General features: G+C 45.8%; 1 protein-coding gene across 1 annotated transcript; it reads left to right on the forward strand.

Annotated features, from left to right (window-relative positions):
- The first annotated feature begins 7,478 nt into the window (after positions 1 to 7,478).
- On the forward strand, positions 7,479 to 10,469 carry GAL3ST3 (galactose-3-O-sulfotransferase 3). Its single transcript, XM_029613701.1, has 2 exons — positions 7,479 to 7,644; positions 8,553 to 10,469. The coding sequence occupies exons 1-2, from the start codon at positions 7,490 to 7,492 to the stop codon at positions 9,751 to 9,753; spliced, it is 1,356 nt and encodes a 451-aa protein (XP_029469561.1). The 5' UTR covers positions 7,479 to 7,489; the 3' UTR covers positions 9,754 to 10,469.
- The last annotated feature ends 2,342 nt before the right edge of the window (positions 10,470 to 12,811 follow it).

The following is a 12,811-nucleotide window of genomic DNA, read 5'->3' on the forward strand; positions in this document are numbered from 1 at the left end:
CTGTAGAGCGGGGTTGTCACGTTTCCACCGGTCGGTGAACTCCCAACTCCATCGTTTACAGGGTCCAGTCCCTGAAAGAGCTTTCCTGGCCACTTGAAAACTCAATTAGAAGTTATATGTAACTTTCCTTTACAATTCCCCAGGCGGAGTTTGAACTCTCCCAGTCAGGTTAGAAGGCAGATGCCCTCCCCACTGAGCTAGCAGGTGAGCCAACAGTTGTCCTCAGCCAGTCCACCTTTAAATCTTTGCCTCTGCTTTTTTTTCAGTCTTAGAGAAACATCCTTGCAGAGATTCCATATGTTTTTATAAAGTCCAAAAGTCTGGCCCAAGGGCCTAACTGCCACCTCCCACTGTATCTCTGGGATATTTAGCTTACCCCCAGTAGATACAACCACCCACTGGCAGTCTCTCAAAACAATATCTTTTTAGGTAAGTACATCCGGATAGTTAACAACGTCTTTATCTACCGGCTCACCTTCCTGGAAGTCCCGCCAGCCGTCCATCTTCCATCTAAGCCGAAGCACCAAAGTTCCACTCCTTTAGAGTAGCCAGTAGCATGTTCCTTCTCCTTCAGTCCCCAGCAGGAGACTGAAACTGCTGGGTTAGGGAGTCTCTTTTATACTTTGTAAACTCCTTCTCCTCTGCTAGCTGATTGGCTCAGGAAGTTCCCCCCTCACTTTGGCCCTCCCCTTGAAGCCAAGGATTGGTCTCTATAGCTCCACCCTTAACTTCCCACACCTGTGGTTCCTCTGTCTTTGTTACATCTGGAGGAAGGAACCAGGGGACGTCCCTAGCTTGGTGTTGTTATGTTTTCCTTCCCCCCTTCTCTTGAATCTTTGGTTCCAGGGGTTTTAACTGACCTCTCAAGTTTGGGACATAAACCCCATCACAGGGGTACACCGGTGAGGGTTCCTCAGTAGCATTGGTATGGCAATGGCCCGCAGAGCGGGGTATACCGGTGAGGGTTCCTCAGTTGCGTTGGTACGGCAATGATCCGTAGAGTGGGGTACACTGATGAGGGTTCCTCAGTCGTGAAGGTACGGCAATGATCCGCAGAGCGGGGTGCTCATTGTAGTAGAGCGAAGTTCCAGAAGAAGCCCCCGAGAATGGGGCAAGTAGCAGACCAAGAAGTAAGGCCCTCTGAGGAGCGGATAGCCAGAGAAAGATAGGGCCCCCAAGGAGCGGGTACCTGGAAGGACTCTCATTAAGAACATAGGAGCTGGAACTAAGGTCCGAAGTAAGCAGATTCAGCAATGAGGGAGCTCGTTGCCAAGTTGTAGGCATGCAGGGCCAGCCGGCTTAAATGTCCAAGAGTATTGATGTCATCCGGGGGGGGGGGGGGGACGCCCCTGAGGTTTCCACCCTGATGTGAATAAGGCTGGCCTGAGGGCGTGCACAGGCACCTAGGGAACCCACAAGGCAAGATGGCGGTCAGCAGCGTCCATGCCGTGCGGGAGGGCACGGGAACTAGGCTGTGCAGGCCAGCGGTAACTGGCGGAGGCTGCCAATCTCCCCAGAGGAGTAGATGCAGGAAGGCATAAGGTGAGCAAGAGCTGTCGCAGCCATCTGCGACCGAAGGGCGTAACAGAGGATCTCAGCAATGAACCTTCGACGAAGGGGACACGGATTCTGTACCCATCTTTCGGATACCAATCTCATCCACATGTTTTAACTGTGGACAGAAAGGACTCTTGGTATGGCTGAAATGTGTCTATGGACGTTAGTTTGGACCCTCTCTTTTTGTGCCTTTTGTGTGGAGAAAGGGCATGAAGAAGACCGCTGTCCATATAGGCAGCCTATAACTGAAGAATATTTAAGTGAACCTAGTAGGGTAGAAACCTGACCAGCCCTACGGGATTGTTCTTTCTGTAAAACAGAAGGTCATGCAAAGAAAGAATGTCCTTGGCTTGATGACCTGGAGTGCGAACGCAAGTTAGCAGAACAACGGGAGAAAGAGCAAAGTATGGGGACAGAGCCCCAAAATGTTAATGACGCATGAAAACACTTTTGGGATCACAAGTTGCCAAAACTCTAAAGCTGCAATTTTGTGGGTGCCCTGCGTCCATGACTTAAGTAATTTATAATCCAGGTAGAACTGGAAGGAGCCTCTACCCAGGCCTTGGTAGATTCTGGCTGTAGCAAAACACTCATTCACCAAGACTTACTATGTCAAGGATACATTAACTATAAGAAAATGGAAACATTGACTTGTATATGTAATGCCTCCTTGACTGCTTACCTCGCAGGGTGTTCCTGGGTCCGGGACCGATCTGGTGGGAGCCAACCTAGGGCAAACTCCATCGGTCTTCACGTTTTTGGTGCCTGATGCCTCCACCTGGGGAATAAGGTTGTTGTGGGTGGGATTTCCCTCCCTTTACTCCAGGAAACAAATGGGACTGTGGACAAGGCTGGCAGTATGTACAAATATATACAAGTTTATTAGACTATACAAGCATATACATTTCTACATGACTATGTACATTGCTAATAGAATGTCAAACAGCACACTGATCTACTCGTGGATAGTAGACCATGCAACTGTATGCATTTCTCTACAAGACAGCATGAATATTTAATATTTGGCAATTTGGGGTTGCTGGCCCTCACAGTATACCACCATATGGAATAGAAACCTCTTATGTTCCCACTTAAGCAAGTATTATTATTATCCCCCTTCTTTTTTCCAAGTCTCACCCATGTGAAAAGATGTAATGGGGCTGGTGGGCATTGTTAGTTTGGGGGGGGGGGGGGGGGTCCGTTGTATCTAAACCATCTCCTTCCCCTCCGCTGAGAGGTCCGCCCTGCTGAAAGAACATGCCAATGCTGGGCTCCAAGCCCTCCTGGGTGACCCAACTCCGCTCCTAGACTGCTGCTGGGATTCACACCCAACTCTGGGGGAAAATGGGGGGGACCAACTCTGGGGGTCGACTCTGCCTCGGACTGCCACTGGGGTCGACACCCTCTTAAGGGACTCAACTCTGCCTCCTGGTCTGCCGCTAGGGTTCACGCCCTCCCGGGGGACCCAACTCTGCTTCTCGAACTGTCACAGTGGTCCATGCCTTCCTGGGGGACCTGACTCTGCCTCCTGGACTGCTGTTGTAGTCCACACCCTCCTGGGGGACCCAACTGCACCTCTGAGCCTGCCACTGTGTTCTCCTTGCTCAAGGGGGACTGCTCCACCTCCAGATCTGCTGCTGTCATTTAGTTCTCCTCCCTTGGTAGAAGGGGTTTCCCTAGCTTGGGTTTTACAACTCCACTAGGCTCATGGCTGTTTAGTGTTCAGTGATTCAGGCCCTCTGCAATCTCAGTTTTCAGTGTTTTAGCTCTGCTAAGCTCATGGCCAGTCATTCACTGTTACCCAGCCTGGATAAGTCACCTTCTCTCAGCCTGGCTTTTACTTTCTCTGTTGTCTGACCCTGTATGGCTCACCTTCTCTCAGCCCCTCCATCCTACCTAGCTATCTCTTTCTGTTGTCTGAGAACTGGGTACCCAAGTGTTTGAATATCCTTGTTAGTCAGGAAGAGAATCTGTTTGCTTCCTAGGACTGTTTTTAGTACATTCTGTATTTCATACAGGAACACCGGTATATAAAAATCTAAAAATAAATAAATAAAATTCTCTCATAAATCCCTTTCACAGTCATAGTTCTGTAATTTAGGTATTTGAATCCGTTGATTTTTAGTGATATTTCACTGCAAAATTAGCAGCAGTAGTCCAGTGGGCTGTGACATGCAAATCCCCTACCTAAATCTCTGACTAATCTAGTCAATGGTCATTTAAGTACCTTCACAGTAAGGGGTATTTTGGATTTTCTGGGCTGGTGGCTCAAGTTACATAGCTGCATTGTTCTCTTTTTTTTTCCTCTGCTGCATTTCACTTAAATAGTAGCATGCTCAAACCTCCATCTCTTCTGGAGAGGGGGGGGGGGGTCATATACATGGGGACAAACAGAATTATTCAACTTTCCATGTCCTCCAGATGACTGCTGTAGGACAAGCCATGTTAGAAGTGGCTGTTCTTCCCTAGATTCCATATGCAGTAGTCTTGGGTTGAAATTGTGTCTATTTTGCAACCTTATGTAGATAATTCATGAGTACTGGGCAGCCGGAGGGGGGAGACCCTTGAGACAGATCTGGGGTGCTTGACCTGACAAGGCAGAGCTGAGGGGGAGGGTATGTGACAGAGAAATGATTTCTTTGCTTCGGTGTTTACTGAAGAGGATGTTGGGGAGGTACCCGTAATGGAGAAGGTTTTCATGGGTAATGATTCAGATGGACTAAATCAAATCACGGTGAACCTAGAAGATGTGGTAGGCCTGATTGACAAACTGAAGAGTAGTAAATCACCTGGACCGGATGGTATACACCCCAGAGTTCTGAAGGAACTAAAAAATGAAATTTCAGACCTATTAGTAAAAATTTGTAATCTATCATTAAAATCATCCATTGTACCTGAAGGCTGGAGGGTAGCAAATGTAACCCCAATATTTAAAAAGGGCTCCAGGGGCGATCCAGGAAACTACAGACCAGTTAGCCTGACTTCAGTGCCAGGAAAAATAGTGGGAAGTGTTCTAAGCATCAAAATCACAGAACATATAGAAAGACATGGTTTAATGGAACAAAGTCAGAATGGCTTTACCCAAGGCAAGTCTTGCCTCACAAATCTGCTTCACTTTTTTGAAAGAGTTAATAAACATGCAGATAAAGGTGAACCGGTAGATGTAGTGTACTTGGATTTTCAGAAGGCGTTTGATAAAGTTCCTCATGAGAGGCTTCTAGGAAAAGTAAAATGTCATGGGATAGGTGACGATGTCCTTTCGTGGATTACAAACTGGCTAAAAGACAAGAAACAGAGAGTAGGATTAAATGGACAATTTTCTCAGTGGAAGGGAGTGGACAGTGGAGTGCCTCAGGGATCTGTATTGCGACCCTTACTTTTCAATATATTTATAAATGATCTGGAAAGAAATACGACGAGTGAGATAATCAAATTTGCAGATGACACAAAATTGTTCAGAGTAGTTAAATCACAAGCAGATTGTGATAAATTGCAGGAAGACCTTGTGAGACTGGAAATTGGACATCCAAATGGCAGATGAAATTTAATGTGGATAAGTGCAAGGTGATGCATATAGGGAAAAATAACCCATGCTATAATTACACAATGTTGGGTTCCATATTAGGTGCTACAACCCAAGGAAGAGATCTAGGCATCATAGTGGATAACACATTAAAATTGTCGGTTCAGTGTGCTGCGGCAGTCAAAAAAGCAAACAGAATGTTGGGAATTATTAGAAAGGGAATGATGAATAAAACAGAAAATGTCATAATGCCTCTGTATCACTCCATGGTGAGACCGCATCTTGAATACTGTATACAATTCTGGTCGCCGCATCTCAAAAAAGATATTATTGCGATGGAGAAGGTACAGAGAAGGGCTACCAAAATGATAAGGGGAATGGAACAGCTCCCCTATGAGGAAAGACTAAAGAGGTTAGGACTTTTTACCTTGGAGAAGAGATGGCTGAGGGGGGATATGATAGAGATGTTTAAAATTATGAGAGGTCTAGAACGGGTAGATGTGAATCGGTTATTTACTCTTTCGGATAGTAGAAAGACTAGGGGGAACTCCATGAAGTTAGCATGGGGCACTTTTAAAGCTAATCGGAGAAAGTTCTTTTTTACTCAATGCACAATTAAACTCTGGAATTTGTTGCCAGAGGTTATAGTTAGTGCAGTTAGTATAGCTGTGTTTAAAAAAGGATTGGATAAGTTCTTGGAGGAGAAGTCCATTACCTGCTATTAAGTTCAATTAGAGAATAGCCACTGCCATTAGCAATGGTAACATGGAATAGACTTAGTTTTTGGGTACTTGCCAGGTTCTTATGGCCTGGATTGGCCACTGTTGGAAACAGGATGCTGGGCTTAATGGACCCTTGGTCTGACCCAGTATGGCATTTTCTTATGTTCTTATGTTCTTATACCAACTCCCTCATTCTACTTTAAGGAGCCCGGTTCAGTTTCTAACCTCCTTACAGCAAAACGCCACAAGGTATTCTGAGTGAAGGGAAGTTTCCTTCACCCTACCATAAGTACCAAGGCCTAGAAAGCTTGAGGAGGCCCCATGATCTGGTATATATTTATACGGAGTATCTTTAACTGACAATTGTACCTGATGCAGGTGAGCCTTTATTTTGTTTCTGTATATGTGAAGCACTGTAAATAAATACTTGCATCAGAACTGGACTAGCTAAATCTCGTGTTCCTGGATTATTTCTGAAGCCGCAATAGTTTCAAATACACTACAGTGTACCATTTTCTGCCCTGGGGAGGCCTCCTCTCAGTCTGTTGTAGAAGAGTCACTGGAATTCTAGTCACTTTGAGGAAGGGGAGTTTTCAGACAGACCAATAATGCAGGTGCAATGCCTTTCACCCAAATAAATCATTTCTCCTTGGTGGGGGCAATTTTAAGACTGCAAGGTCAGTGAAACATTTCCTTTTGAAAATCCAGACTGACAGGGGAATGGGGTGAGTTCGTACCTGTGTACTTTGAATATGATTTGAAACATGTGAAAGGTACAGGAGGTGATTCCAAAATGCAATTCCCGCACATAACTTTCCCTCCTTCGATCTAATGCAACCCCTTTTTTTCCCACTGGTAAAGCACCCGTACTGTTCACTTACATAAAAAATGTTGAAATTAACCTCAGTTACATGCAAGACAAAGTCATTTGGAGACACTGGTCCAAGAGACACACAGACGCAAAGAGACATACCATGGGCCCGATATTCAGCTATATCCAGCTAAGTTATAAGGAATATTCATCAGCACGGCTATGCAGCTGAATATCAGTGCACAAATCACTACTTAGCCAGATATGTCAGATTAACATAACTAGATAAGAGCAAATATCGCTACTTATCTGGTTTAAGTAAATCAGATAAGTAGCGCTGCCCTGATTCACTCACTGCTCACCCACTTTCTATGTGGCTAAAAGATAGCCCAATAAGTGACTTACCTGGCTATCGCATGCTGAACGCACTTTGAATATGTTCCCCTATATGTACACATGAACCTATACACATAGACATACAAAGATACACAGAGACACACATATAGACATAGTGAGACATACATACAGAGAACACAATGCATATACAAAACACACAAAGACATACATGCATTCAGAGACTTACAAAGACATGCACATGGGCATCATATAGACGCATACACATGGACAAGCATACACACATAAAATTAGATATGTACATCCTCTTTCATCCACTAATCATCTGTCCTTGTCTCTTGATCTGTATGATAAAGAATTGACTGTGGTTTTTCTTTCTCATAGGTCTCTTCTCATTTGGCTACGGCGATACAGTGCCCATGACCTGTTTCCCCAACCCAGGCACCAATGCAGACTGATCACACCCGCCAGATGGTGCCGGGTTAGGAAGGTGGGATTGGGGGCTCCATGCTGCCCTGGCTAATGGATACCTTAAAGAATTCAGTATCTGGTGCTATGACTACTGCCCTGTGCTCCTACCGGTGGCTACTGAAGATGTCCAGGAAGAAAGCCCTGTTGGTGCTAGTGGGCTTCTGTACTCTCAGTGTTCTCATCCACCAAGGCACCCACCTGAGCTGGTATGAATCCTCTTCCCCAGAGCACCTGTTCCTTGACACCCTTAGCATCCTTATTTACCAAGGCACAACAATATAGTAGATGCTGACAGATAAAGATCAAAATGGTCTCCCTAGTCTGCCCATCAATATGTTTAGGCTTATACTGCCATTCCATGCAGGTTACCCCTAAAAGCAGGTGATGAGCAGGCCTACTCCTTTCAGCTATATTTATTGATTCTATCTCAGCTAATGCATGGTTGTTCCCCTTGAGCTGCTCTCGCATAGCACCCTCATTGTCCTCACCACCAGAGTACCCACTGTAGCTGGAATGCACTCTCCCTCCCTGAGCTTCTTTCCTATAACACCCTGGGAGTCCACAACTACCAGGGAACTCACCTTAGCTAATATGTGTCCTCACTCTCTGAACTCCCCTCCATCAGCACCTTAATCATATCATCTCTCCCTGAGCTTCTGTTCTACAGCACTCTTGGTATCTTCATCCACCAGTGCACTCACCTCAACTGCTCCGTGTTCCTCCTCCCCAAGCTCCTGTCCCAAAGCATAATCAGCATCCTTATCTCCTCCTCTGTCAGAGCACTCACTTCAACTAATGTGTTCCCCTCCCTGAGCATCCTCAGTGTCATCAGCTAGCTAATAAATACTGCCCTTCAGCTCCTCCTTCATAGCACCCTCAGCATCTCTGAAGAACCCTAGATGGAGAGAGTTTCCTTGGGCATAGGAGAAATTTTGTGAAGGAATGACACAGCAGGGACTTTATACAGGGGTTTGAGGGTTTTTTTTAGCAAAACTGGGACTCTATAAAAAATCCGAGTGTTCCTGTAAGACTGCAGCAAGTGTTTCTTACAAACTAACAAACTGGAAGGCACTTTCTGATCTCAGTGCATATCTTTCTCTCTCTCCTCCTGCAGGCTCCCTAAATCATTGCCCTTTCCCTGCACTCCCCCCGGAGGCCTGCGGGAGAAGCTAATAGCCGTGGCCTTCCTGAAGACTCACAAGACAGCCAGCAGCACTGTGCAGAACATCTTCTTCCGCTTTGGTGAGCGGCACAATCTCACCGTGGCACTGCCGCACCACACCTGCGAACACCAGTTCTGCTATCCCCGCAACTTCTCTACCCGTTTTGTCCACCCCTACACTCTGCCTTCCAGTATTGTGGCCAGTCACATGCGCCTGAACATTCCAGAGCTGCGACGACTCATGCCCAACGGTACCATCTACGTTACCATCTTGCGAGAGCCAGCTGCCATGTTTGAGTCACTATTCAGTTACTACAACCAGTACTGCCTCTCCTTCAAGAGAGTGCCCAATGCTTCCATGGATACCTTTCTCAGCAACCCTCTGATGTATTACCAGCCCCAGGAAAAGTTCTCCATTTATGCCCACAACACGCTGGTCTATGACCTGGGTGGGGATAATGATCACGCCACGGAGGATGAGGGCTACATGTCTGACTTCATCCAGGAGATGGAGAGCTTCTTCTCCTTGGTCATGATAGCTGAGTACTTTGATGAGTCTCTGGTCCTCCTGAAGAGGCTTCTTTCCTGGGACTTGGAGGACATTGTATATGTCAAACTCAACATGAGGAGTCAGGAGTCAAAGGTCAATGTCACACCAGCTCTGTCAGCCAAGGTCCGGGCCTGGAATACACTGGATGCCCGGCTCTATGACCATTTCAACACCACCTTCTGGGAGAAGGTGCGGCATCTGGGCTTGGGATGTGTGGAGGAAGAGGTGCGTCAGTTGAGACAGGCCCGGGAGCAACTGGCTCGGCGATGCTTTGGCGGCAGGCCTCAGCCCCGCTCAGCCACAGAGATCAGGAACAAAGAGCTGCGGCCCTGGCAACCAAGTTCCAAGGTTAGCATTGTGGGCTATGACCTCCCTTCCGACACTGGCTCAGATATCTGCCTGAAGCTGGTTATGCCTGAGGTTCAGTACTCCAAGTATCTGTTAAGAAAGCAGGGTCTGAAAGTCCGGCAGAAGACAGGCCGCAGAGCACTACTACCACTGAAGTCACTGGCAAGGGGGCAGGCCCAGCATCATCTAAGGGCCCAGCCTCTCCACCCTGCCAGAGGAAGCCCAATTAGGTATTGGCATCCTATAATGAATTGATGTAGGATGGTCACAAACTCTAGGGACCTCTGTGGTTTTAGGGACTGCAATAACATCATAGGAAAGGCCCAACCCTTAATTTGGGGCTCCTTGTTCCATTCAGCTCAGTTCTACTTTCAGAGGCCCTGGGAGCTAGAGCAGGAGCTCTAGACCAAATAACATCCATCCACCCGTCTTTCTTAGCAAGAGTAAGGCAGCACAGACAGAGGAATTTTAATATAAAATGAAGACTGAGTGCTCATAGGCCCTGAGATGCTAGGTGGCCATCTTTGATTTGGGCAAACCCCATAGAGGTCAATGGAATCCTATAAGAGAGGAGAAAATGTAGCAAAAGAGAAAGAAGAAAAGTATGCTGACAGAATGAAACCAGGATTATTACATGTCCCAAGAAAGGATGAGTTATTGATGATGCTTCTGGGTTTCTCTGTAATGTTTCCTGACTCAAGGATGGCAGACAAGCACCTCAGGAGACATGGGAGGAGTTCCTTTGACTGGACAGCTCAAAAATTAGCTACTGCAACCTTAAAAGTCTCCCTTCCACCTCCCCTGACTTGCCCCAGCATATATATGCATACATATACACCTCGTCCCCAAAACTTGTATAAACTTTGCAGAAAGGAACTCTCACTGTTATAACTGAGACTCACCAGATTCAGCCAATCATGTTTCGGTGTTGGCAGAGTCAGCAGATGCCCATTCTGAATGATATCACTGACATTTCAAGCACAAATTATAAATAAAGAGATTTTTCTAAATTATTTACTTTTGCACATTTTTCCCTTACTAGCAGGAGTCGCTGGAAGTTAAAGTTATGATTATAAGGAATTATCATGCAGTATTAGAGGCAATGATTATTATTTAAAAAGTTCCATCAGCATACACTATGCTGTGCAGTCACAGGGCAGTGATTAAAAACATATAAACAGAATGTGATAGCAGATAAGGACCATAAGATCAATTTAGTTCTGCCCAATATGCTTCCTGCTGGCATGCCACAGACTCCAGTTATCTCTGGCTTTCCCCTCACTTCTTCACAACTAGGGATTCTCTGTGCTTATTGCAGACTTTACCACTCACTCCCCCACTACTCTGTGCTTATCCCAAGCTTTACCCCTCACACCCCATCACTGAGGATCCTCTGTGCTTATCCAGGCTTTACCCCTCTCTCCCCTACCACTGAAGATCTCTGTGCTTATTCCAGGCTTTACCCCTCACTCCCCCAACGCTGAAGATCCTCAGTGGTTATCCCAAGATTATTGCTTATTCCCCCATTACCAAGGCCGGTGCAAGAATATTTGGCATCCTAGGCAAACCTTTGGTCATGCACTCCCACCTCCTCCAAATTACTTATTGCCAGAAGTTTCAAGATAGCGCTCTCTCCTACTGGTGGTAGTGGCCTTGCACTGGCAGGATTTTACTGTCTCCAAAATTTTGGTATTCTAGGCGACACCTAATTTGACTAATGGAAGCACTGGTCCTGCTCATTAGTGAGGATTCTCTGTGCTTATCTCAGGCTTTACTCCTCACTCACCCACGGCAGAGAATCCTTATTGCAGATAAGACTTTCTTGAATTGTGTTACTTCCTCCACTACTCAAGCCATCCTTTGCATGCAGCATCCTTTCTATGAAGAAACATTTTCTGGGGCTGGCTCAGAACCTCAAGTGGGAAGTGCTGTGCTGCTATGTGGAAGGTCCCCAGTTAAGTTTTCCACACCCCGGGTCAGCTGGGGCTGGGATATTGAAGAGGCAGCATTCATAGGCCCCAGTGAATTGGGGGACAGAGAGTCATAAGCCTTGCTTAAGGGTGACACCTAGTGGCCAGATTGAGGACTCCTGATTGCAGGACTGTCACTTTAAGACTAGACTAGATATGTTGGGGAGGGGAGAGGTATATAAAATAGAGGAAATATGTGCCAAATCCCAGACCTGATTCTGATTAAATGGAAGTACAAAGCAGGAGGAAACTGCTGAGTCAAGAAAAAAAAAAGATGTTGCTCCTGAGTCTACCCCTTTTGAGCCTCTTGTTTTAGGACTTCTTTTCCAATGAAAAAGCGTTTGCTTTCTTTGGCTAGTAATACTTTTCAGGTATTTAAAAGTCTCTATCATAACCTCCATCTTTCCTAGAGTATACATATTTAGGTGTTCAAGTCTCATAGAGCTTTTGGGGGCAGACCCTGCACCAGTGAAAGCCATTCTCTGGACTGCCTTCATCCTATCTATGACCTTTCAGAGGAATGGTCTCCAGAACTGGACACAACACTCAAGATGAGGTCTTACTAATGCCCTGTACAGAGGCATTATCACTTCCTTTCTTCTACTGTGCACCCCAGCATTCCTCCATCACTGGCCAGTGCCTTATCACATTCTTCCACTAGTCTGAGATCGTAAAACATTTTTGTTAGCCCTTTCATTCAATTACAGTGGACAAATCTTTCTGATTTTCTGTTTATCATGGCAGTTGGGCATGTTGACCCCCATCATTCTGGACTAGTGAAAGACAACATACAGGGATAGATTTTAAGACCTGCGCGTGGGCGTACATATGTGTGCGCTACCCGGCGTACACACATGTACACCCGATTTTATAACATGCGTGCTGGATTTATGTGCGTGGAGCTTTAAAAATCCGGCCCACAGTGTTTCATCATCCCTTGCAAAACTAGCACGTCATCCCAAACCTTTTCCAGTGGTCTCCTTAGGGGCCTGAAGCTCACTACTTGTTCCCTGTATCTCTATAAATTCTGTTCTCCCTCTCTGCTGAAAGCAATTGGCATGTTATTTATTTCAAGAGATTTTGAGGATGATTTTAATTTCCGCACTCTGTTTCCTAAATGCTAATATGACAATTTAGCAAAAGTAGAGTAAAAAAGCTTAGGGATAAATTTCAGACTTATATGCGTAAAAATTGGCATTTGTACGCATAAGATGCATCCACTCATGTACATGCTATTTATAAACCTCATCACACATATTTTTGCTTTTGCTTGCACAATAATGCATGTAAAAATGGGATGGTCTAGGAGCATCCTGAGGCAGGACAAACATATATGTGCAACA

The sequence above is a fragment of the Rhinatrema bivittatum genome, chromosome 8 (assembly GCF_901001135.1).
Source record: "Rhinatrema bivittatum chromosome 8, aRhiBiv1.1, whole genome shotgun sequence".
In the NCBI taxonomy this organism is placed as follows: Eukaryota; Metazoa; Chordata; class Amphibia; order Gymnophiona; family Rhinatrematidae; genus Rhinatrema; species Rhinatrema bivittatum.

Bases quoted from the DNA above. Each gene is read 5' to 3' on its own strand.
- GAL3ST3 (XM_029613701.1), top strand. From the start codon at position 7,490: ATGGATACCTTAAAGAATTCAGTATCTGGTGCTATGACTACTGCCCTG. The intron at 7,645-8,552 runs GTATGAATCCTC...CTCCTCCTGCAG, and splicing joins CAAGGCACCCACCTGAGCTG to GCTCCCTAAATCATTGCCCT.